This window comes from Lissotriton vulgaris, chromosome 5 (assembly GCF_964263255.1).
Source record: "Lissotriton vulgaris chromosome 5, aLisVul1.2, whole genome shotgun sequence".
NCBI classification, from domain to species: Eukaryota; Metazoa; Chordata; class Amphibia; order Caudata; family Salamandridae; genus Lissotriton; species Lissotriton vulgaris.
In genome coordinates this window covers 1,123,804,266-1,123,830,899 of record NC_141693.1, presented here as the reverse complement: position 1 = coordinate 1,123,830,899, position 26,634 = coordinate 1,123,804,266, and the positions used below count along the sequence as shown (strand labels likewise).

Below are 26,634 nucleotides of genomic sequence, written 5' to 3'. Positions count from 1 at the left end.
AAGTGGAGACCAGGTTATTTTTTCTTGATAATATTGGTTTTGTCCTACCTGGTCCCTTATGGACAAGACCCCCTGTTTTTCACTGTGTCTATAATATGGCATGGACACAAAGGCAAAGGGATTACCTCAATTGCATGGGGCCATGCACACGTGCAAATGAGGGAACACCCTCTGGTGATAGCGCTGGTGCTATATGTGCACCAGAGCATTCTGTAATACACAAAGGTACTCTCAAGTGTCTGTGGCCTGTTCTGTAATACCAAAGGACCCCGGGGTTCTGCAAAGTGAGCACAAATGCCCATTGAACACGGCGGGCACTTTGTATAATATGCCCCCTGGTCGTTGTCTGCCCAGCTAAGACCACTGGCAATGTAAGTGACAAGCTTGACATTCTTGTAATGGATAACTCGGAAGCAATTTCCTGCTCCTCACAATGCCCCTTCAGCCCCCCTCCTTCCAGGCTAGTAGTTTTCTGTACCTATTCATCCTTCATGATGCTTATAGTGGCTCATGGTAGCTTAAATCACTCACCTCTATGGTTTTGAGGAAACCAGAAGCGTCGGCAACAACATTTCCGTGGGTAAGCATGGCACCTTTGGGATCTCCTGCGCAAGAAATGATGACAAAGGTAAACATTCTGAATAGAATGAGACAAGAGATTGGTGTTTTTAATTATTTACTTTTTAAAATATGTTTTGATGCACAAAGAGTCCCGGAATTGGGTCAGTTAGAAAGAGGCACACAGTATCTCTTGATGAGAGGACTGGAAAATATGTTAATGAAAGCACTGAAGACTGACATTTTCATCATTGTAAGTTTCTTCACACTGCAAACCAAGAGCACAGACCAACCACTTTTGGCCTCCATAAGTGTGGCAGGGTATGCTCAGATGTGAGTCCCTTGCTCACTTTGCCACTGGATTCAAGCAAGCCGGGCTGAAGATGGCTGGAATGCCAGAAACCGGTTCTCGGAAGCTTGTTTCCGGTCCAGGGAAGGCATGGCTTGGCAGTTCGGGCTGGACTGTTCACATGAAGCACAGGGTCAGACTGATTTGCATATAGCCATGTCTGAACTGGGGTGGCAGAGTGGGCTAAAGAACGGTGATGGATTAAACCCAGATCTTTTGACTGGGTGTGAGTGTTTGATTGGTTCAGATGCTCCGTCCATTATCACCCCCTTTTGTACCGTTTTTCTGCCAACAAGAGCGCCAGCTTCTACTGGGTGGAAGAATTTGCTATTGACAATCAGCCAGTAATGTGCAAGAAGCTCTAGCAATCTCAGGAAAGAGTATAATGGCACTGATACGTTTGTATTTTTAACGCTGATAGAGCAGAGATTACATCAAAAGGATTTTATAACAAAGACATGATCTATGACGCCTTTTTAGCGAGAAAATAGCAAACGTGTGCAAGTTACACGTTATGAGAAATGAATCTACTACACAAAATATAGTTACTGCATCGTAAAAGTATGCAGAAGAAAGGTAGATCAGATATATGTTATTCATTCAAATAATACAGTTGTGATTTTATTAATGAAAATATATCATATTTATTAACATGTGCTAGAATTATGCAGAATGGTACATTTTCACGTTATGGAGTTTATTATTAATCAACTTGACATTCATACATGAGTGTGAACATCAATAAGACTAAATTGAAATCATATGAATGCACTTGGTTTTTGTGTGAAAAATTAATGAAAATGACATTTCATGTAATAAATAACGTGTACACCGAAAATGACAAAAAAAGTAGGTGTTGAACAATCACAATTAACTGTGCTTTCATGAAACTTCTCTAGAATGTATTTCACACGTATATTAGTCATGTAAACTATAAACAAAAGTGTTTAGATTAAATATTAGTTATATGTACATGTTGGTATTTTCAAAATGTAGGAGTACCCTATACTTAATTAATTTCAACCATATTGAAATAATTATGAATGCATCAATTATATATTTTAACTTATATGGTTTAATTTTCTCTTAATATATGATTCACAAATTAATATGAATTTGCCGTATATTAGCTTAAATTCATGTAGGTCTCATTCGTACAGTGAAATCATGGACTGGTATAACCAAGGCGTATGGGAACATTCCACCCTATTGCCAGTAGTATTGAATTAATAATTGTATCCTTTGAATTCTCCTGTAAAGTGCAGGGCACTTGTTATAATCATTGCTACAACTTAGAGCAGCTGCCTGGGAAAGTGCCCTTCTGTACTTTCTATGTCTTTTCCTAATGTGCCATTGTTCAATGTGTCGCATATGGAATAATTTAAGGAACTGCATAATTGATTAGTCTATTCTTTTGGATTTTGTGCCTTCTTTCCTGTCGCATCACACTCATCCTATATGAACTAACCAATAGACTGAGTGGTCAGACAAATTGAAGTGATGCCCGGAGGTGCCACCCCAGAACTGGCAAATATAATTGCCTATTATAAGGAATTTTTGGAAACCTGAAGGGGTTCTGAGCGTGCGATGCAAAGGGTCCCTGTTGTGCTTTGTGACCATTTACAGTAACAGTGGCAGACAACAGATTACTGTCTTAACCGACTGGACTGGCTACTTGGAACTTTGCTGACCTTTCCTGAGAGTCTTTGCAGAAGGCTCACCTGGCTACTTATCCATACTGACGGATACACTGTGTGTCTAGGGGTCTACCTCGGCTAAGAGAGACTGCCCCTTGCCAAATTCCTCACTTTTCCTGAAACCTGAGCTTTGGTATTCATTAAATTACTATAACAAAATTTCAATTTGAATGCTAGATTCATTAAATGCAAATCGTTTTTCATTCCATATGCTAAACCATATTCACTACCTTGATCTGCCTCTGCAGTTCTGACTAATTATTCTTTGTGGGTGTGCATTTATTTTGTTCAATAATCAAAAATAGAATGGACACTTGTTTCTACAAAACCATTGGTTTGTATTTTTCTTCGTATGTTTTGTTTGTATATACGTTTTTTGTCCTGACGAAAGCCCCACAGACCCGACCGGGCCAAGCGAGCTGAAACATGTCGACACGTCCCTCAAAAGATATGGTAGTCCAGTAACTTGACCACCTACATATCGCAATTCCTTTTAACCTTAGTGCCTAAACTATCCAGAATAAATAACCTTTTTTTGATTAGACACTATTTTTAGTCTATTCCTTCACATATATTCTTTTGATCTCTGGACACTTCTACTTGTACCAGAGGTAGCCTCAGGTGAGGCAGGCACCCAGCACGTCAATCGATCACCCGATGAATACGCCATGACTCCTGATGGGGCGGAGAAAAGATACAACGCAAACGACAATACCAGGATGTCTATGAGGGTTTTCGAATACAAACCAATGGTTTTGTAGAAACAAGTGTCCATTCTATTTTTGATTATTGAACGTTTACCTAGGGGAAATGAATGGACTTCTAATCCTCTTCCCTCCTATTTTGATATGTGCATTTATTTTGGGCTTCTCTATGACTAAATACAATTGCAATGGGAAAGTTTCTGATCATCAGATCTTAATGCTATTATTCTTTATTGCTATAACAGAACTTTTGGTCTGTGCGATCTTTGCTCGCCTACGCTTCTTATATATATATTTAATGTATTTTCCTGAGATTTATCTATATGAGTTTAATTTCGAGTTTAATTCCATTCCTGGTCCTCATTGGGTAACTGCCAAATCCTGGAATATCCAACCCCTCTCAGCACAGAGCAAGACCCAACAGAGGACCAATTGATTTTGTTAAATATAGTAGAACGGGCCCAGTAACTGCTACAGCATCGTCGTTATTGGTTTTACACATTTCGACACTATGCACCTTACTACAGATTCTACAATGGTCCAGAAGTACTAAAGGATTTTGTGGTTGCAACACTGTGATACAGTATTTGCAAGTGCAAAGTAGTTATTTTCCCATGTAGAAAACCCAATCTTGGATGCAGTAATGTTTTACTAATTGTTAAAATGGGATGGGAATGAATATCAATTCACATTTAAAAGGGGCGTGTTGTAAGTGTCCCTTCCATATTGGCATTTGGCACCAGATGTTTCAATGGTTTGAGACACGAATTCTAGTCACCCTAATTCTGGGCTGCTTAAACAAAAAGTAATCATAGGGATTGTGGTCTGCTGACTCTTGTAGGATGCTACACCTGTGATTGTGGCCAATTAAAGTATGTCACAATTTGTGAATTGCCTAATAAATATTCATTAGGTAGATTGAACTGCAATCCACATTGAATCCGATTTTATTTTACTGAGTTATTAGTACATAGCTCAGTTTGCAAAATTAGATACTAACCGCAAATTGTGACCACTTTTAAGAACCAGTATCTTGGTCCTAAATTCCTTTGCTCGTATTTCATTAGGTCAGGGAGGTCATCTTTCTCAGACAATGCTTCATATCCGTTCCTGTCCTATCATTCACATCTTCCAGTAAGCTTTTCAAAACAAACATTAATGTAAGGTCTTCAGTCGTGCTGTCTAGCGCGTGGGCCAACCGCATGCGAACAATCATGAATTGGCATCTCAATATTAGGCCAATGCCTGCACTGACTGACTTCCAAGTCATAGCTATACCTCTTTTGGCTAGTAGTAACACAAAATGATTACATTTGATACTGACATTCTTTTCTGGGTAAGTCATCAATCCCTGAAAGCACGTCTGAAATTACATCAGTCATTTGATCTCAACTACATTTCATAACATATGACAAACGCCCCCCTCCCTGCCGCCACACTTCAGCATCAGATATCTCATGCATTGTATGCTGAATTGCAAAAACTTGAGTATGGCGTTTCTGGCCATCGTGCACGCATAGGTAAGTATCAGCGTCCAGTATAACTCTTCTATTTAATTGCCCAAGTCTGTGGCCCACTTCGCCGTAAGTTGTCTTTGTGGTGATATTTTTAAACGCCCATTCTAGCAATATTGTATCACTTTAAATAGGCAGGGCATTCTGCCTTGTGTTACTATGAACATCCTAGAAGGTCAAGATCAAAGTCGGGGGCAATAACTCTGCCCTCTGTGGCAGGAAGATTACGTTTATGCAATGCTCCCTTTGTGTCAGTTCTAGATTACATTTAGCAGAATTTACTTATATTAGTTGAACAGGCTAATATATTATGTTTTACAGGCAGATCAGTAAAATAGTCTAAAAGGTGAGAGAACACCACCATCTCTGTCAATGGACTTCTTCCCATTTATAGACAGCGTTAAGTGTTTCCACGACCTGATGCAGATCCTGGGAGTGTGCTTTTAATATCAGAATCCGTGTGAGACACCTGTACCACTGGATATCAGAATTAACGTTGCTTCCACCATAAGTGCAGACATATCCTTGATGTTTTCTGGGGCCTCCCCTCTTGACCTCTTGGAAAGATAAACTACTTCCTCCAGTTAACTTTTAACTGAAGTAGTCTCGCTAAATCAGCCAAGTCAGTTAATGTTATGTCGAACCTCACACATGCGTCTCTCATTGATTGCATGGCCTATACAGGCATGACATTAACTCATAGTAGAGCGCAGAATATTTGATGAATGGTACAGGGCTCATCAAGCATTTGGTGCAAAGGCACGCATCCATGTTATGTGCACAAAAGGCGGGGATGGCTTTGACCATGGCCTGATTATGTCACAAGGAAACTCCCAGGCTAGCAATGTGTCAAGAACTGGACTCGTTGAAGATCTGGCAAATGTCCTTCTTGATTCCCCAAGAAAATGTAAACTTCTCTCGGAAGCCACTGTGCATACTGGATTTAATATATAAGAGGAAGCGGGTCATATTTAGGAGTTAAAAGCCACAGGGTTCTCCTTGGCAACCTTGTACTTCTCGATTGAAAAAGGAGGTTAATGCAGTAGGAAACAAGCAAGGCTTCAAACTCTCTCTGACAACGAGGCAAAGATATTTAAGGAGCAAATATCATGGGCAAAAATAATAGAAAGTGGGTGATGAAGGGGACGAAAACAAGAGATCAAGTGAGTTGCGATGCATCCATCAATCGTTAATGCCTCTGACATAACAGGAAACAAGTCCAATTCATTTCAGATTTGGAAGCTCACACAGTAGTTCTTGGAAATACCATTATCTCTTGAAATGGGCATTTCATTAGACTTAACTATGACCCTTACTTCCAAAGATGGCATCCGTGAGGCACGCAAAGGAGCCCAAGGTTGAATTTTTTTGGACAATGACCGAACTCCACAATCCTGATGTTTCGATTCCTGCCCAACACTCCTCTCAAGCCGTGGAGCATCCCACCAGGCAACTCCAACGACAGAAACCCGAGTGAGGTCTTAGCCACAAGGACACCCAGCCATGTTCTGCAGCGCACTCATAGTTGAGTTCTGTGATGTATTGCTGACAGTGCAATAGCGCACTGGTTTCTCCGGCATACTCGAAGCCTCAGCAAGCTCCAGAGACAGACGAAAGAACACGAGATTTTGAGGCAGTGAGCCTTCTGAAGAGATTGGGTACCAAAATTTCTCCAGCCTCTAATTGTTGGCAAAGAACAAGGTGGGAGGGCGGAGAAAGTGGAGGAACACAATCTGTGTTAGCTTACGATTGGGCAATGCTTGGGAACTCACAAGAGATATAAGTATAAGTGTAGGTGGCCATAGGGTTTCAGCTCTTTAGTGTTTGTTCAACTGAGGGGAGAGTGGCACTGGCTGAGGGCAATTTTCCTGTCTGCTTTTTCCTCCACAGACCCCTTAGCCCTGTCAGGGAGCAGGTCATTAATATCTCTTGTCTTGTTCATGTTATGTGTGTAAAGATATCCGTGTTTCTTTCTTACACTCCACGGTGGTGGGAGGGATAAGGTTGGTGAAAGCAGATATATCTGTGTCTCGTACCCAGAGTAGTCTGGTTCTGTGCAAACACAAGGAGATGATGGACGGAATGCTGAAATGTTCAGACCCTCACCCCCAGTCACAGATCTGGGTTGAATCCATCATCATTATTTAGCTCACTTTGCCACTCCAGTTTGGACCTAGCCATATGCAAATCAGTCTTGACTCTGTGCCTCATGGGAATAGTCCACCCTGAACTGCCAGGAATGGTCCTCCCTGGACCATAAACAAGTATCCTGGGACCCGTTTCGGGGTAACACCCCTCATCAGCCAGACTAGCTTGAATCCAGCGGCAAAGTGAGCAAGGGACCCACGTCTGGGCATACCCTGCCAATTTAGAGCGAACAAAGCAAACACAAGGAGATGATGGTCGGAGTGCTGAAACTTTTCAGACACTCACCCCCCTACTGTGAGGCCTACTTCTTTCATAGGCTAGCATTGGGAATTCCTTAAAACACTTTATAAGCTGTAATTCCTGATCCGAAAATAGTAGCTACATCATTTTTCATATCTTTGGAATGGTGGTGATAACTCCTATTTAATGGAAAAGTTGGAGTTGGCATTGCCCTTTTTTAAATGCCACTTTTAGAAAGTGGACATTTCTCGCTCTTAACTTTGCTCTGTGTTCCTGCAGCCTATCTCCAATACATGTCTGGGCAGGGTGATGGTAGTACTCTGTACATTCCCTCAAGACAGCCACAAACATAGGAAGTGCTGAGTGTGACAGAGGATTCATCTGCATTCTGATAGGCTTACTGGGCAGGAAGGGGGAGAGGTGGCCACACTCACATCTGAATAGGCTGTGTCCTGTCCTCTCACAAAGGGCAGATTACTCCCCACAGATTGCCTGGCAGACAGGACGGGGTGAAAGGGATCCTTGTGAACTTCAAAGAGTTCCTTAAATGCACGCCCTGCATCAAAGGCACTTTTGGGTATAAACACCTAAACTTCTATGGTGTCTTTTTGTGGTGTTTTCATTAAATTACTGTAATATAAGTATTGCACAAATACTTTACAGATTGCTTCTTATGTTAAGCCTGGCTGCTCTGTGCCAAGCAGCCAGAGGTGAACACAGCTTAATTTAGGGTGTGTATCCGACTTACCCTGACTAGAATGGTGGTCCCTACTTGGACAGGGTGCATACCTTTGGCAACTAGAGGCCCAATTTTTAACAATTATGAAACACAATCATATATATTATTGAAAGATCAGAATACCTGACTCCTACCCGCTCATGCGCTTTTTATTGGGAAACCTAATAAGAGTAGGTAACTGACTGTTTACTAAGGGCAGGGGACCCTGATAAACATCAGTTAAAAAATATTATAATACCAACTGAACATGAGCTAACGTCCTCTAAGTCCCTGCCATTGGGAAATACCACCCCAGCAGCCAATAGCCTTCACACCAAAAGACATATGAAAAATGTTCTTAAAGGAATGCATTTTACCTGTGGTTCCACTGGTGTAGCAGATCACGCTCAGGTCTTCAGGCTTTGGAGGCTGCAGTAGTAGGAAAATCACTTTGCATAAATATTTGCTCTGACACATCAAGAGAATGAAACAGACTAACAAAAAACAGAATAACTTACTATTGGTTTCTTGTAGTTTTCTTTGCCCATGTTCTGTAACAGAAAGGTATGCATTAATCCTATCACAGTGTAAAGCAAATGGAGAACACAGTGGATACTAATAGTGTAGGAAACCACTATCTTTTTCATGAAGTCCCCCTGATTTTTGCCCTATCTTCTTTGCTGGCTTTGGAACTATGTGCACTTAACACCTGCTTACCAGGAGTAAAGTGTCTGTGTCCCCCTTTAAATGTGGCTAAATTGGCTTATTCCTGATTGGCATATTTAACTTGCATGTAAGTCCCTAGTTATTGGGGTAGAAAGTGCACCCAAGGCCTGTGAGTTAAATGCCACGTGTGGACTGCAGCACCTATTGTGCCATCTACTACAATGGAAGAGAAAATATAGTGCCAGACATACCCTGTTTCGCTGGACTGCTGAAGTCTGAAACCTGCAGTGCGACCTCTCAAAATATCCCTTTCTGGCAGGTAAAGACCATCATTTTAAATATTTCTAAGTCACCCCATATAGGCATTGTAGCCAACAAATAAAAGCATGTGGTATTTAAAAGTTGGGCAGGTAGAAAATATATATTACCGTGTCCCTACACTAACAAGACCCAGAAAGCTTTTTTCACAGTGGCAGGCTTAGCTTTCCTATGTAGAAAAACAGAGAAAATATCAAAATATTAATGCTTTATGTCAGGAATTGGACCAGCTTGACAAATATTTAAACTACTATTCTTAATAGTTATTAAAAAAACAATTCAATGGTGAAGTTGAATTTTTAATAAATATTAACGAAGACTTACTTTTAGAGTGTTACCTTTACCTTGCCTGGACCTTTAATGACTCTCAGACTGTACTTGTCCCACATGCCATGTGAACAAGATGTAAAATTCAACCAAGTTAGATTATAGATAGGATCACCTGAATTGGCTGGGATGGTTCTGCTGAGCTCAACAGAATATTCAGGATGGAAGCTGTGGGTGTCTTGTTGGTACAACAGTATCAAATCCTGTCTGACTGGTCTGCCTGAAGCACATGTAAAGCAAAGCTTTGCCGCTCTGAAAGGGATCAAACTGAGTAAGAGAACTATTAGAGTGTATCTTCTGTCTGGACATTGCGTTATCTTGCTTTGTTTCACTAGACTTCTATCTTGTGATTTGTTGTGATCCAAGGTCTGCTACAAAATAGATTGTTAGATGTGGGAGGGCACTGCTGATGCCAGACATAAATATGGCACCACAAGGCACCGCCCCAGAAACCTTTCTGAACCTGAGGAAAAGCATAAAAGGACTGGACTTGCTGCCTGTGACTTGAGAGGAGCCCTGAAGAACTTGACCTGCTCCCCCTTGCGCCCAGGGCAAAGAAGTGGACTACAAGGGTTAGCTGGCCACCAATGAGAGTGGATACAAGGGCACAACAAACTTCAATACAACTTTTTCCGAAAGTGCCTAGCTGATGGGTGGCAATTGGACTTGGAACAGACTCTGCTGTAGGATCCTGTCTGATACTCTCAGAGTCTCTTAGTCCCTTCTCATGAGGTCCTGGGGGCCTTTGAAGTCAACTCCTGTTGTGATTCATGTCTAAGAGGAAAGTTTAGAATCTTTGAAAGACTTGCTCCAGAGTTTCACTGGGAATTGTTGCGAAAATATCCAACTAAAAATTCCACAACATCAGATCGAATTTCAGCTTTATCCTGCACAGAGATCTCTGTACCTTTTAAAAATGACACATTTCCTTTCTGTGTTGGGAACATTTTCTAATAAAACTTGAAAAGCTCTACGGTGTCAATTGGCCGAACCTATAAGTATGTGACCTGTGGTTCCACTGCAGCAGCCACCGTTTCAGTTTTGACCTGTGTAGAGAGAATTTTAAGCTAAGAAAATTGACAAAGTCTCTTTTTGAATTCGGACTTACACTTTATGTCAAACTGCGCAACCTCCATTATTCAGAGGGATCAATCTGCTTTTGTGTATATGACCATGGCTCCATGGCAGTTGACCTCAAATTGCAGCTAGGTCTAAGTCTACTGCAACTTTTAACTATTATTAGCACTTATTAATTTTGGGAGCTTTCCGCTTTTTGGCACTATTGTTATCTAAGAATTTAAAAAAATTATATCTCCTGTTCCCCTTATTGTATTTTTGTTACCTGGGTAACATAAGTTTGTTTCATTTTACTCTATTGTATTTTTTACCAAATTTATAAAAGTGCAGACATGAATTGCACACGCAGAATTGCAGAGCAGATCATTGCTTAGAGGTAAATACGAAGCAAAAAAGCAAGCCTCTGTTACAGGGTGCCAACCCATGAAGCAGGAGAGCCTGATGAACAAAGCTTCTCAGTCAAACCCCTGTCCTGAAATACATCGCTGCCAGCTGGTTGATATCGGGTGGAAAGCAATGGATCTACTAACCTAAAAATGCACTGGGGGCGGGGGAGTTACGGACAAGGGAGTGAGTGGGAGAAGGAGAAGTAGAAAAAGGGTGGAGCGGAGGGAGAGCAGGTAAGCAAAAGAGACAGGGAAAGGTGCAGGCCAAGGGGGCCTAAGGGACAACATTAGTATTCAGCACACTAACACAACAACAAGATGTAATGCATCAACCACTTCAGCTGGGCTGTACTCTAACCCAAAAACATGAGCAAAACCACAGTCATTTCTCATATTCCAAGCATTAGCAGCAACTGCAATATCAAGGGTCTTCCGAGGGCAACCCCCTGCAGTACCGTCGTCTACATTTTACAACGGCCCCTCATATGCCCAGGCGGTTAAGTGGCAAAACCAGTCAACACTGTTCAATGGCCTCCATCTTCCAGACCAGGAACGGGCCCCTAATCATCTTTCATTTCTTCAGCTAATCGTTCAGTGTGTACATGGCTCATTCATGAAGCACAATTCTATGTAATTCAATGAGCCACTCATTTAGTGTTCGGCACGCAGATTACCACAAGTGGTAGAGTATACATTTCTTGGCAGCCGCCAGAGGTGTGGAAAGCCACTGATGGGAACAAGTTTACAAATGTCCGTAGTGTCATAAAAGACAAGGGGGCTCAGAAAGGGATGACAATGGCATATATAGCACCACACCTCAACCAAAGGACATGATACAGGTTACAAGAGGCCTCATCACACCTCCAGCACTGGTCGTGGGGCAATTGGTGACTGTTTCAGCTTCCAGGCAGTCCAGTACCCATATTGGAAGATCTTTAAATACAGAAATGTCAGTTTCGGTTCCCTAACGACTCTGCCATGATCAAAGGTCAGGGCTGACCAGTCTTCCCTCGAGTAGTCCTTACCCAGGAGCGTCTGTCACATTAGTCTAGTCACTATGAGAGCGGTACCAGAGTGCAAGGACCTAATCTGAACCCTGTAACGCCTATTTTACTATTTTGTTCTAATTCACTTTTTTATCCCTTGGGGTTTTGACTTTATTACTGTTCTGGTATTGCATAAATATTTTACACATTGCCATAAGTTAAGCCTGTCTGCTCTGTACCTTAACTGCAAGGGGGTGGGTTGGATTTCTTGTCAATCCTATTTGCATGCTTCTTATTCAATGACTTTTCTTTTTCTTCTTGTGTTTGTCTCTTCCCTCGAGCATAGTTTTTTTTTTACCATGCTTTTGATTGGATGACTTGACTCCTTCCCAGCTTCATATGAGAAATGCACTTTTTTTTCTCTTCAGCTCTCCATGCATGTGTTTTTTGCTCTCTCCCTTGAGTGCTGCTTCCTGACTGAAATTCCCACCCCAAACTCTTCATGTAGCTCCTCCCATCCCATCTGTTGCTTTCTCCACATCACCCTGTCATACTCTGTTTGTCTCCCTTTTTTGCCAACGGCTTGGGAATGAATGCACACAAATGCATCTTTATGCTTTTTTGTTTTTTGCTGGTGCTGTTCGGCATTGCCAATAGCCTTTTGGTTTTCTTATGCCAATGATCTTCATCATCGGCAAAAAAGGTTCGATAAGCCAGCAGGTCTACGTTGGCAAAGCCAGAATGGTTATACCAATGCTTGTTTCTGTACTTACGATGGCCCCCTAAAAACGGATAGTAATGCACCCCCTTTTCTGTTATCAAAGGAATAACTTACAAATCAGCTGATAAAGACCAAATGATGAAGGTACCTCCACATCCTGGAGCAACAGCACCTCGACGTTAACCTTGGCTCCCCGCTCCTTGAGCTCCTTCTCGAAGGGGTCCATTAGAATGATGGTTTTCAGGCCCGTGGTCAGCTTTTTTTCACAGTTGTCCAGTAATATTGCTGCCTTATCGGGCTTGTCACACACCACTGTGGATATTTCAGCTGAAAGACCAGGTAACCACAATTAGCATTGCTGTCTAACATTACTTGGATTGTTTGATCGGTGCAACAGCAGTTGGGAAATTATGCAAGCTGTAAAAGACATAATGAACATAAGAGGTTCATGGCGATTCACTAGCTCTTGAATATGCACATGTACACCCCGTGCTATCACTCTAACCTCCAGCTTGATACACTGACATCAAGATATGCTGTTGTGCATTCTATGACAACTTTACCTCTTTCCATGAAAGTGTTTAATATGTTAGATATTGTCCTACCGTCTAATTTGGCACTGTAATTTACCAATATATGCGTTGGCAGCTAAGATCTGTGTGACCTGCAGAGGACATGTTTGAAAAGAAGCTATCGAGTTAGGTAATGAAAACATCAATTATAAACAGTGTTACAAAATTACAAAAATCGAGGATGAAAGTTGTGTATAACACGCAACGGCAAAGCAATTTGAGCTAGCCTTGACAAGTCGGTTTTTGTATCCTTTTTGTACAAAGACGATGACAGACATTACAGTTTTAAAGTAAAAAAAGTAAACATATTGTCATCAAAAGGTGATAAACATATATCAGCAGAAAAAAATAACAGGTAAAACATTGCCCATTGCAAAAATAAATAATAAAAAACGCATTAAATGAAAGCAGAATTGAAAGCAGAGATTGGTCTACCAGTCCTGGAACTTAAGTGGACTATTTGAGACAGGCGTACACCCGCCTACTTCACGTTGTAGTTCCTACAGTGCAGAATAGCCATAACACTTGACAAAAGTAAACTTCATTCTAGAGTGCCCTAAGGGAGGCCTTTTTCAACCAGTTTCTATCAAATCGCAGTTATCAGTAAAAAAACAGAGAGCCTGGAAATGATATCTATCCTCACCACTGGTGAATGGACATTGCTGTGTGAGTTCAGTGAGAGGCCGCCCTGATAAAGAAATCACATAATCGAAACACATTGTGGTATAATCAAGGCCATATAATCAAGAATAAGGTATTATGAAACCATAAAACAGTAAGCAGCAGCATGGAATTTTTTCAAAAGTACTCATGTGCTTAAACATAATTTAATACTTTTTCTCACATAACCAAACAGCTGTGCACAGGGTAACACAGCGTGCAAAGTCAAGCTGTAATTCTGTGGAATATTTTATGGAAACTTTGACCTGAGAACTTGTGCCTGTAGCAGGCAGAATGATTTGAGAAGTAAAATTAACTTGATCAAGTATAGTCTACTATCTACATAACTGTGTGCACAAGGGCTGTTCAAAGTTTTTCTTTCGGTACTTCAGTGGAGCAGACCCGGCCTGTGGGTAGAGTTGCGGCTCAGGGTTTGTTAGTTCCGAGGTGCGCCATAGTATAACTCAGATCAGAATGCAAGGGCGGCTAAACAGGAAGTGGCTGTTGGGGATGTGGGGGTGCAGTGCTATGTCATGTTAGTCACACGAACAACAGAAATACACCTGAAGAGGGCGTGTCGACGAATAAACACACCGCAGCATGTCTACTTACATCTGTTAACGATGAAGACGATGGCCTCCGGGCCCAGGGTGTCGTAGAGCGGAACCACCACCATGGAGTACGTGCAGCAGCCAAGCTCTGTGATGACCCACTGGGGGGAAGGAGAGAACACCATTACCAGCAGGGTCAGGCACCCGACATCTGCGACTGAGTCCACGCTTACAGCGCCTAGATGTCTGCGAGACTGTGAGACGAGACAGGGCTCTTCCACAAATACTATCTATATATTTGAAAAAGCGGCCATCATTTTTCATCTCATAATCAACAGACAATTCAACAACAGCTAATTATGAACCTTAAGCTCACCATAAACACCTGTGACATAAGCAGCTCACAGCCCGATCCCACCAAGACATCTACAAACCACAGGCATACACTGACTGACAGGGGCATTACAAACCTTCTCTAGTAGAACTGGGCTAGCCCCCTGTTAAGCTGCAGACCAGGGGCCTTCAGTGAAACGGACCCACGTTATGACGGTAACAATGCGGGGGCCGCGACATTAGGAGCGGGCCCCCTGCTGCCCTTTCATCTTCCCCGGTGGGCGCCCGCAGCTGGGGCAGCCCGTGATCGCCGGATCTGCAGCCTTCATCCGCCTGTGTGGCCCGACCGCAGTGTGTGGATGGGGGCCCGTGGCCACAGCGGATGGGCGGGACAGGTTACACGACCGAGAGAGGATTTTAATTACAGGGCTCGCCCCCTACATATGACGAAGCCGCTAACACCCCCCTGGGTAAGCCAAGATAGACATCAGCTTTTTGTCGAGCATTACATTAAAGCTGGGTGAAGACCTGGGGATTTGTTTTAACACACCTCCAGCTAATGACACGGGTGGACTGTGGCGCCCAGTACAGGAGCGTGGGAGCATTTAGACCAGGGATCATGTGTGTACAGCAGTGGTGAAAGGAGGTGCAAATACTGAAGATGCTCCTCCTTTTGACTGTCTGGCTCCTTTTACCCTCTTGTTCTTCCTCCGTTGGGTCGGCTCTCTAGTTTTCTTAGGACTTGGCCCTCGTAACTTTTGGACTGGAACTCGTGTGCGCCCTGCCATTTTGGGACCCCCTCCTGTTTTCGCTCTTGCAATGGGTGCATCTTGCCATGTTGAGATGGTTTCCATCAATGCCCACGACCCGGTTTCGCCATTTTGTGGATTCTTGTCCTTCCCTTTGGTCCCTTGAATTACATTCTGCTGACCTTCAGACATTTCTCTTACACTGGACTGCTTTATCTCTTTCTCCCCCTCAGGTCCTCCCCTCTTCTCTCACCAATCTCAGCCTCCAACTCTTCTCCCCCACATACCGCTCTCTACCCCTTTTTATTTTAAGTTTATTTTATTTTTTTTAATTTTTCTTTCTCTTTTTACTCTGTAAATATGTGATATATACTTGTCCAAGTCGAATTGCTGGTAAAATGGAATCCTGAGAAAATCTACTATTTGTATATATATATTTATATAGAGATAACTCTAACCACTAGTATATGTAGTAGACCTTTGTACTCACTACCATTCCTATGTGATTCTTAGAGTTTATCCATTTGTATCTCTTCCTTGAGTGACTTTACAACTTGTACATTTGCAATTTTTTCTATTTGTATCTCTTCCCTGTGTGACTTTACAACTTGTACATTTACAATTTTTTTCCTGTTTGTATCTTTTATATAACTCATGTAATCCTAAGTCCTTATGTATCGCAACTGGTTCTTTTGTAAAGCGCTCTGACACCTTCGGGTAATGTTCGCGCTATAGAAAATCGCATTAAATAAAATTAAAATAAAACCAAAATAAAATAAAATTAATACCCCAAGCCCGGCTGGTCTAGAGTGAAGTCCACCATGCTAATCATAAAAGCATCCTTACTTATCCAGTAGACTGATCCCTGTACCACCTCCCTCTTAGGTCTGTAAGTATTTACATCATGATAAAGGCATTGTAACATTTGTAAATATAGCTTGCTTGCAATTTGAGTTGCAGTGTGTCTTATTGATTCATGTCTTGATAAGGCACACCCTTGTGGAAGGCTTGAAGCCCAAACGCCGTTGGGGCGCGAAACATGCACCCCCTCCCCCGTCGGGGAAGCCCGCGAAAAAGGGGCAAGCCATGGCACCCCAATCCAGGGGCGAGTTGGCAAGTGGCCGGGGGGGTTTAAATAAGGGGCATGGGGCCCAGGGTAAACCACTCAACCCTTCCTGGCAGAGAAGGCACCACCGCAAGTTGTCAAGTGGTATAATTTAAGGTAAAGGGTCGCAAAGCAGCCTGCTCTCCAGGGCTTGAGAAAGGAGCACTCTGAGGTTGACGTGAGGGCTCCTCCATAGCCGTCATGTGGGCCCAGTGTATGCGTGTGACTCCTTCAGATGGCACTGGCATGTTGGGTGAATACACTGCCCTGAACAGTCATTTTGATAGAAACATTAAAAGGACCTCAAAAGTGTACTTTAGTGGCTAGTGGTATTGGACTGCTCCACAGGAGTCATGCTCATTAACGGATCACAGAAAGAGTGAGGCCTGGCTCTGTTCTTCTGCTCAGCTTGGTGGGGTGGATGGGTTCTGTTTCCCTCAGCAAAAGCCAGGAGAACTTCCACTGAACCACAGCCCCTTACAGAGACCTGGTGGGAATTAAAAAAAAAGTTTTAGAGGCCAATTTAGAGTTTGACTAACAGTGTACCCTGGCCGCCAAACCCTTGGTCTATTCGCCTCCTTTAGAGATGGGCATACCTTACGTTTTCATTGACAGAACTCCTGTTGGATCAGTCGACGGAAAACTGACGATGTAAGGCCAGCAAGGAAAGAGTTTACACCTCCTGCCCTGTTTGTGATAGGCGGTGTAATGTATTTTTCTCTGTCCTTCGCTGGCAGGAAAAACTTGCTGGGGAGGGACATGAAAATAATCATGATTGGTTTATTCATTAAATTATTAGTCAGTAATTTTTCTGAAACAAACTACGGTTTTGTAAGCTTGTTTCTGTAAAACAAGAAAATGTAAAAAATTTAGTGGGCAGCAGTCAAAAATGACAATGGTCATCCTCTGAACATTTTGTACATAGAATGGAACTGCCTTGAAGGTGGCTTTTTTAAATGTACAGAGATGACTGCTGAGTGGGCGGTCATGACTAAATGTGACACTAAGGGCCCAATAACGATGTTGGGTGGACCACGACCGACCGACCGCCGGTTGGGGTCCGGCCGACATTGGCTCCTGTGGTCCACCCGCCATATTACGAGGTGGTGGGCTGAGGTATCAGGCAGAGGGACCCCCCGCTGCTGTTCCGATGGGCACAAGGAGCCTGCTGGTCCAGCAATCAGAATGTTCTCCCTACAATAAGGACACCACAATAGGGATTATGATGGCACTTTCCATCAGTGTTTCTATGGCGGTAGACCGCCATTAGGAGGCAGACAGAAAGGGACTTTTGGGGGCCCTAGCAGAGCCCCAATCCCCCCACAGCGTCTGCTATGAGGCCTGGGGGGCACCTGTGATGCCCCCAACATCCATGCCCGTGTGGAAGGCATGTTTACAAACATTCATTTCACAATTGGAGCTTGTACTGTGGGCCTTTTCCGCCCGCTGCACAACCTACAATTGTGCAAAGGATGTTTCCTCCGAATTCAACAGGCGGAACCGCTGACCTATTGTCAGGCGGGGTACAGAGCAGGAATATCGTCGTAAAAATATCGACTAACCTAAATATCGCTGCAAAAATATCTACAGGAAGAAATATCGATGACAAAAATATCGTCTGACCAGAATATCGACAGACAGGTAAGTAATATCGTTAACATTAATATAGTTGTAATAAATATCGTTTACTAAAACATAGTTTACAATAATATCGTTTTTTAAATAATTATAAGTAATGTAGTGTTTTTAATGAATATTTTTAGTCAAAGTAGTATTTTTAGTAGTATATTATTATTTAATAATGTATTTTCAGTTGAATTTAGTATTAATAGTTCCGTAGCGGGTTGTGGGTTTATAGGGGAGTAGGGTGGGAAGTAATTTAAATATAATGAAATAATACATTAATTAATGTTTTAAATGAATATAAATAGTGTAATAATAGTTAATTAATTTCAATTAATTAATTGAATAATAATTATGTAATTAATTATGTTAATTTTTTATTATTTTTAGGTGTGTGTACAGGATTTTTTTAGTGAAAATGTTTTTGGGTAAAGGGGTATTTTTAGGGTTCAGGGTCAGTTTTCAGTTTTTGGGTAAAGGGGTATTTTTAGGGTTCAGGGTCAGTTTTCAGTTTTTGGGTAAAGGGGTATTTTTAGGGTTCAGGGTCAGTTTTCAGTTTTTGGGTAAAGGGGTATTTTTAGGGTTCAGGGTCAGTTTTCAGTTTTTGGGTAAAGGGGTATTTTTAGGGTTCAGGGTCAGTTTTCAGTTTTTGGGTAAAGGGGTATTTTTAGAGTTCAGGGTCAGTTTTCAGTTCTTGGGTAAAGGGGTATTTTTTGGGTTAAGGGTCAGTTTTCAGTTTTTGGGTAAAGGGGTATTTAAATATAATGAAATAATAGATTAATTAATGTTTTAAATGAATATAAATAGTGTAAAAAATAATAGTTAATTAATTTCAATTAATTAATTGAATAATAATTATGTAATTAATTATGTAAATTTTTTAATTATTTTTAGGTGTGTGTACAGGATTTTTTTAGTGAAAATGTTTTTGGGTAAAGGGGTATTTTTAGGGTTCAGGGTCAGTTTTCAGTTTTTGTGTAAAGGGGTATTTTTAGGGTTCAGGGTCAGTTTTGGGTTTTTGGGTAAAGGGGTATTTTAATTATATGTATGTATTATTGTTGTTATATAAAGTAATGTGTAAAATCAATTTATATGTCCACATTTATTAAGTTTATAATTAAAAAGTGTAGTAATTTTTTTTGAAATAGTTAAAAAATAAAAGTAATGTAATGTATTTTGTTAATAGTACTTATATTTATTTATTATTTAATGTAATTTTAATTATTTTAAAAAGTCGATATTTTTTACATCTATATTAATTACAACGATATTTTGGAGTCGATATTTATGTACTTACCTGTTTAAGTATAGGGTGTCGATATTTTTGTAAACGATATTTTTGCAACGATATTTATGTCAGCTATATTTTTGTAATCGATATTTTAACACCCTACCGTCAGGCGGACCCAGTCTGCTTTGATGTCGCCGGACTCAAATCCAACTAACATCGTAATGAAACTCATAGTAGTCTGTCAGGGTGGTGGAGGTAAATGCCTTAGTCTCATAAGAGAAAAGAAGGCAAATCAGACCCCAATCCTCCCCAGCAACCTGTTAGCTATTCACATTACCTCTTTATGGTTGTGTCTTTTTTTGTTTTAAAAGACAAGAAAGCTTTTGTTGCCAAACCATTGACTAAACGATCCGATCCTATCCAATGAATTGTGCTGATGCATAAGGCAATTGCTCTTTCACTAGTACAGTGCATCTGGGGCTGTATTACAGAAAGTGCCAAGGGGGCGCAACAGGCGTTTGCGTCTGCTTTGTGTACCCCCAGGGCACTTTGGTGGTTCCTTTTGTAATACCGATAGTGCTGGTGCACATAAAGCGCCAGCTCTATCTTTGGGGGTGTTCCCTCATTTGCATGGAAAGGTATCCCATGCAAATGAGGGAATTCCTTTGCCTCCGCACCCGCGCCGTATTACTGACGCAGGCGCAGAGGCAAAGAAGCTGTTAGGAGGCGCACTGACAGTGTGTCACATAAAAGGTGGCGCACTGTCAATGCAGCCCCTGAGAGCAGCCCTCTGGACGGGGAAAGGAGGTCCTATGGACCCCCCCAGGCATCCCCTTGCAGAACGGTGCAGTCACTGACTGAAACCGCCCACAGGGCAGCGTGAGTTTGCAGCTGTTCTGGAGGCAGCACAATCATCGTAATTGGGCGCATTTTCATTGTCTGCGCAGAGGATATTGGGTTTATGGGCAGCCTCCCTATGTAAGACAAGCTCTAGGCTACCCCATAAGGCAGTTGCCATCTGTCTGTACCTTGATGGCACGTTATGGCAGACACGCTCCAGGCTACTTCATAGGGCGGTTGCCATCTGTCTTTACCTTGATGGCACATTATGGCAGACAAGCTACAGGCTACTCATAGTTGGTTGCCATCTGTCTGTACCTTGATGGCATGATATGGCAGACACGCTCCAGGCTCTCTGATAGGGTGGTTGCTACCTGTCTGTACTTTGATGGCACGTTGAGCAAACTTGTCCTCATGGGCTTTTCTTGACCGACAGCACCTCATTAAAAGATCTCTCGTGATATTTAATTGGTACCTTTAAAGCCGGCAGATGGCAACCACTGTTGCTAATTAAGATCAACTCTTCATTTACCTCTGGACGGTTCTGAGCAAAGATGCCGACAAATTGGTCTGGAGATGGCCGGCATCCGTTGTAGATGAGACCTGAGCCCACGAGCTCGGCCCTGTCCGACACCTGTGAACAAAAAAGTAAAAGGATGTCATCTGCCAACCAGACATACCTAACTCCACAATGAGAAAAAGAAGACATACTCATTAATGAAGCCCCTCACCTCTTTGTAGCTGAGCCATTGGTAGGGCTGGTTGGGTTTCCTGTAACCAAGGCAGGGCCCGTTACCTGAAAGATAAACAAAAAGTCACCCCTACTGTAAATTTTCTCTCACTTTTGTAAAGGCACTGTTGGCGTAAGTGAGGTCGTTAGTTAACTGTTTGTTCACCTGCTGTATAGATCTCCCTGTAACCTTCAGATCACACAATGGGGCTGACTCAACTAATTATTCAGCGGTCGCTACATTGTGTACCATTTAGATGGGTACCATTTAGATGGGTACCATTTAAGTGCCTAGGCATTGCCATCTTAGTCCATTGGGGCATCCTTCCGAGGGCTTGGCACATCGTTGTTGGTGATGTACATTGTTCCCAGGCATCGACCCGAGATACATGACTTTGCACAAACTCCCCCAGGAGCACTATTCCTTCTGTTCTTCCTCCATGACTCAGGGTGCCTCTCCCTCACTATTCTACCTCTAAATACCCTCAGGAGGAATGCATGGAAAAGACAATGAAACCTGCTAACTCACACTCATCACCATGCTTCGTCATGAAGAAAACATTCATTTTTAAATCCTTTTCGGACGGATTCCACACCCTCTCTAGAAATCCCCCAGGCGAAGTTTTTTTGTGACCATTTGGAGGCACATTATTTAAATTAAGAATATTCAGGCAAAGCATTTTTGTTTTCTGTATTTTAGAAAAGACATAACTATAATTATTCCTACACATCCAATTCTAATCTGCGAGCTAAAGCAGAGCAAAATGCAAACATAGAAGCCTGCGGGCCTGTAGCATCCATGCTTCAGACGGTGCACAGCCAGTCCTCTTACATCCCCTTACCTGGAAGGTGCAGGACAAGGGCAGCTTAGGATGCTGAGTAACACTCATCACTGACCACAGACCAGAATATCCTGTAATGTGGCCCTAACATGTATGCTGTTGCAATAGGAACATGTTTGCGACTAAGCTGGGGTTTCTAGGCAACTACTGATTATAGGAAGCACATGCTACAGAAGGACTTTCAATATGTGATATCACTTGCAGCAGTTGTAGTGTATTGTATTGTATTTTATTTGATGTAGTTCTTACTACTCCACAGATGAGGCACTGAAATATGTTATGGGACGTAGCATGCTACTCCAGAACCCAAGGTTAGTGGTAATTTAGCGCCAGGACACCTCAGGGTAGCAGCGCGCTCTAAAAATCCTATTAACATTAACATTAATTCCAGTGGTTATTAGTTCTTGCTACTTACTGTGATTAATAATGTACTCTCATGAAACTGTTCTGTGCACTTTCTGCATTATTTGTGGATCATTAAGTTAACAGGATTTCAAAGTAAATTTCGTGCAGGGTTTTAGGCATAAGCAGCCTGATTCATCAAGCTGAAATCGGCTCGCAAAGGGCCAGATTCGGAGAATCTGGCCCTTTGCGAGTGCTATTTTTGCATTTGGGATTCATCATCCCAAATGCAAAAATCGGTAATAGCGATTTCGCTATTTTGCGAGGAATTACATTTAAGGAATCTCTATTTGAGATTCCTTAAATGCAATTCATCATCCATTTAAAATTTGCGAATTCGCAATTTCGGCCCGCTATTTACCGCGAGGTCAAACCTCGTGGTAAATAGCGAAAACTCTGAAAAATGCTTTTAAAAGCATTTTTCTTCGTTGCATGTTGCACACACACATGTCCTTTTGACATGTGTGTGCGCAACACCTGTTTAAATTAGCATTTAAGGGGTGCTACAGGGTGTCCTCTGGACACCCCTGGCACCCTTTAAATCGCTATCTTATTTGCGATTAGCTAATTGCTAATCGCAAATAAGGAATACTCCCCATTCATTCCTATGGGCCTTTTGGCCCATAGGAATGAATGGGGAGTTATTCCTTATTTGCGATTAGCAATTTGCTAATCGCAAATAAGGAATCTGTAGGAATCGCAAAAAAATTTGCTATTCCTACATGAATCCCGTTTTGCGAGTCTGGAATAGCGATTCCTTATGATTCGCTATTTCAGACTCACAAAACCTCCCAATGATGAATCAGACTGATAGTGAGTGGGGGAGGATTATTGAGACAGTATGAAATTGTGAGGATATCAACAGTGTAGAATCAGTTTGTTCTTTGATGGGTTACAAGAACGGCAATGTTTATTTTGATTCTTTTATACTTTTAGTGGGATGTACTGTGTTATATGGCATGTCTGGATAGCTGGTTCTTTAGGTTTGTCAGGTAAAGTTTGGTAGAGTGGACCATTCTGTGATTTGTATTGTTTGTAAGGGGATTGACGTGGTTTGGTTCTCCCTTGATCTTAGAGTTCATGCAAGGGCATCTGTCAATCGGCAGAGAGGCCAAACTGTGAGATGACACTTGCTATTGTGAATGAGATCATATAGGTTCGATGATGTATCATGTTGGAAATACTCAGGGCTTAACTAATATTCTGAACGCTGAGTGATTCTCAGTGGCACTAATTATTGCAGGAATGGAATTCCATAGTTTGCCAGTACAAACCGAGAAAGTAGTGCCACAAATGGTTTTATTCCTGCAAACAGGAATAATTAGGGGTGGTGGTAGTTGGAAAAGTAATTTCCTCAATTGGGAGTATTTTGTGTATTTTAATTGCAGAAAGGTTGGTCCTTTACTGCTTATTGCTTTGCGAGTGATTCATCCTAGCTTAAAAGTCGATCTTCTTGTAATTGGGAGCCAGAGTTGAGCTTTCTGGAATGGAGGGATATGGGTTTGTATATTTCATTTAGAAGTAGTCTTGCTACTGAATTCTGGATTTTTGGAGCCTTCTTTGAGTTGAGAGTGGAATGCAGTGGTATAGTCCATTAGCATAATTAAGTTTAGAGAGGATGAGTGATATTCTTTCTTGTACCTTTTGAGGAAATCCAATGTGTGGAACTGTGTGCCTAAGTGTTTTCATTGTTTAGAAAGCTGATTGAGATAGCTTGTCTACGTCAGCATTTATGGTAAGTGTAGATTCATAGAGAATTCATAGATTTTCATAATGCCTTAGATATTTTTGCTGGTGGTCCCAGTTTATCGGGTCATAATGACAGAGAATCATAAGATTTCAATTCAATGCATGTCAGTATTTCAGTTGTTGAAGTTGTGTAGTGTGGGTCATGAGTCACATAATGACTTTCAGAAAAGCATTATCTCGAAACAACTGAAGGTCCTTGTTGAAGGAGTCCAATGTCTCATGAAGGCATCCTGCCAGCTCAGGGAGAAGGAATAAGGAGGTTCCAGAGGATATGGAAGATGGCGAGGAGCAACCTTTGTGTTCCATTCCAGTAGGAAACATGTCATGAAACTTGTAACCCATATCCAAGTAATAGATGGCATCAACAAACTTGTGGTTAAAATTGTTGAAAACCATAGCTTCAGTCAGTTTTCCTAGGTTGACTTGAACTCACCAGAAACATGTATTTATTGAAAGAAAAGACAATTTCTGCATGGCATTCACAAGGCCAACAGCAAAATACTATTCACTATGGGGGGTTTGAGGTAGAGATTCCATTTGACCTGAAGGTAAACTCCTTACTGGCACATATAAAATATTTGGCTTCCATCGCTTCATGAGACTCCTCTTAAAGGACCATCAGGAGAGAAAAGTAGAAGGACGAATGAAGTGTTTCTGTGTTGTCCTGAACTTCATTAAGTGATTCAATTCATAAATGGCATAAGCAGCACAACTGCTTCGGAAGGATTTGCTGCTCCTTATTGAGTCCATTCATGAACATGACAATCCAATTTCAGAAATGTTGCTGGTAGGATCATACATTCCATGGATGAACTATGTTTTGCAGACCGACTGAGCCAGGTTTTCTCTCCTTGGTATCACACCAACTGCACCAATGGTCGTTTTGTTTGCTGGTACAGGCGTTGCTCTCTCATAGCTGGATGGTTTTGAAACGCTGGAGAAGGTCACCTCACAGAGGTTTAAGTAGAGATCTCAAATCCAGGAGCTGTGTTAGAGGATGAATGAAGGAATGAAGAACCATTTATAAAGCACAGAGCTACTTCAAAGATAAGTGTCCCGATGCTCAGACCAGTAGGCACACTGAGGTAAGAATTATAAATAAGCATCTCTAAAAAAAGCGAGGTTGAAAGCCTGGTCAGACTCAAGTCAGAGCTGTTGGCATCTCCCCAATTCAGTGGCCAGAAATGAGAAAGATCTATCACCTGATCTTTCCTTATGAATATTTGGGATGCAGACTTTACTGTGAAACGAAGAGCCCTGGCAGGGGTATACATCTTGAATCTTCACTGTTAATACAGAGGCCCTTTATGAGGCAATGCTCTTAAAGATATTTCACATGGCTTTAAATCGAATCCTTTGCTGAATCAGTAGCCAGTGCAACTACTTGAGGTTCTCACTAGTGGATTGCCTCTTAGGGCAGTTTAAAATCAGGCTGGCTACCGCAGTTTGTACTAAATAACGCTTATTCAACAGTCCGCTGGAAATCCGAAATAAAGCACAGTCCAACCTAGAAGTGACCAAGGAATGCACTACCACTTTCCTGGTGTGTCTGGGGATTAACTTCAATGTCTTTTTAGATTTATTGATCTTAGCAACGCAAAGCAAATTGGCTGTAATAGCCCTCATATGAAAGTTTAAAGCTAAGTATATGTCAAATGTAATACCCAGCCTTCTCACTTCCGATTTGGGAATAGGTAGATTGCCAAGATCTTTAGGTCAGAAAGTTCTACTGTGAAAGGGAGTGGCTTTGCAAACCATAATTTCAGAATTGTCTGAATTAAGTTTCAGACACCTGTGTTTCATCCAGTTGTCCTGTCTTTACAGAAAGGGCTACATACCCCCTCGTCTGGAGCCAGGAAAGAAGACATCTGTGCACTTCAAAGGCATGCCTCTAGAAGCTTCTCCCCACTTCAAAGGCACAATTGTGTATAAATACTGGACCTCAGACACCAATTCTTCAGTACACTTCTGGGCCTGCGGTTGGTCTAAACATTTGAATTTGACCCGGGCCATTGTGACCAGATGTCCAGAGTTGGCGCTTTGTATTTTTTGGCGCTATATTCACTTTATTCTTTAAAAAAAAAAACTCTTGTTTTACTAAATTGTATTTTTGTGCTCTATTTTTCTACCTTTGTGTGGGATCTTTTTGTGTGGTATCTTCACAATTTTACTGTTTGAGGTATTGCACAAATACTTTACACATTGCCTCTAAGTTGAGTCTGACTGCTCTGTGCAAAGCTACAAGGTCGATGAGGACAGGTAAAGTTAGGGTTTGCTTGAGCCTTACCCTGACAAAGATTGTGGTTGCTGCTTGACCAGGGCTCACACCCCAGTCAACCAACAACTCAGTTTCTCACAATTATCAAGTTTTTTTCTCTACTAGGTATTTTAATTTTAGGTTACGCATATGAATAATTTAGATATGAATATGAATGGTAAATATAGAATGCACATTTATTTTATGTCATTTTTTCTTTGTTACGTAATAATCAAATATGGTCGAATTTATTCACAATATTTAACCTGAGTTGAGTGTTCTAAATAATTGAATTTGACTTTTGAACAAAGTTTCATAGGAAGCTTATAACTATATTTCTTATTGTTATCGTTCAAAGAGCACAGTCTCCCGGAATAAAAATAAATCAAAGGACGGGCACCAGGCGGTCTTCTGCTAATTATTTATCCTGAAATATTCAATAATGACTAAATAATCTTACAGGAGCCCCCCACACTGTGTGAAGGATTAGGGAGGAACTTTGTGTCAAGTGACACAGACAAGGTAGGACATGCAGAATCGGCACCACCTATGTTGCTGAAGGCTAACTTGAGGCACTCTGC

At 41.7% G+C, this 26,634-nt stretch overlaps 1 protein-coding gene across 1 annotated transcript in view; it reads right to left on the bottom strand.

The window, feature by feature from the left end:
• Positions 1-26,634, bottom strand: part of ACSL5 (acyl-CoA synthetase long chain family member 5) — a 242,869-nt gene that overhangs the window by 102,407 nt on the left and 113,828 nt on the right. The window contains exons 4-10 of the mRNA XM_086922789.1: positions 20,805-20,869; positions 20,606-20,707; positions 14,254-14,353; positions 12,558-12,736; positions 8,447-8,479; positions 8,306-8,357; positions 532-605 (exon numbers count right to left, since the gene is read on the bottom strand). Coding sequence (XP_086778915.1) covers positions 532-605; positions 8,306-8,357; positions 8,447-8,479; positions 12,558-12,736; positions 14,254-14,353; positions 20,606-20,707; positions 20,805-20,869 — 605 coding nt within the window. The remainder of the gene's footprint in view (positions 1-531; positions 606-8,305; positions 8,358-8,446; positions 8,480-12,557; positions 12,737-14,253; positions 14,354-20,605; positions 20,708-20,804; positions 20,870-26,634) is intronic.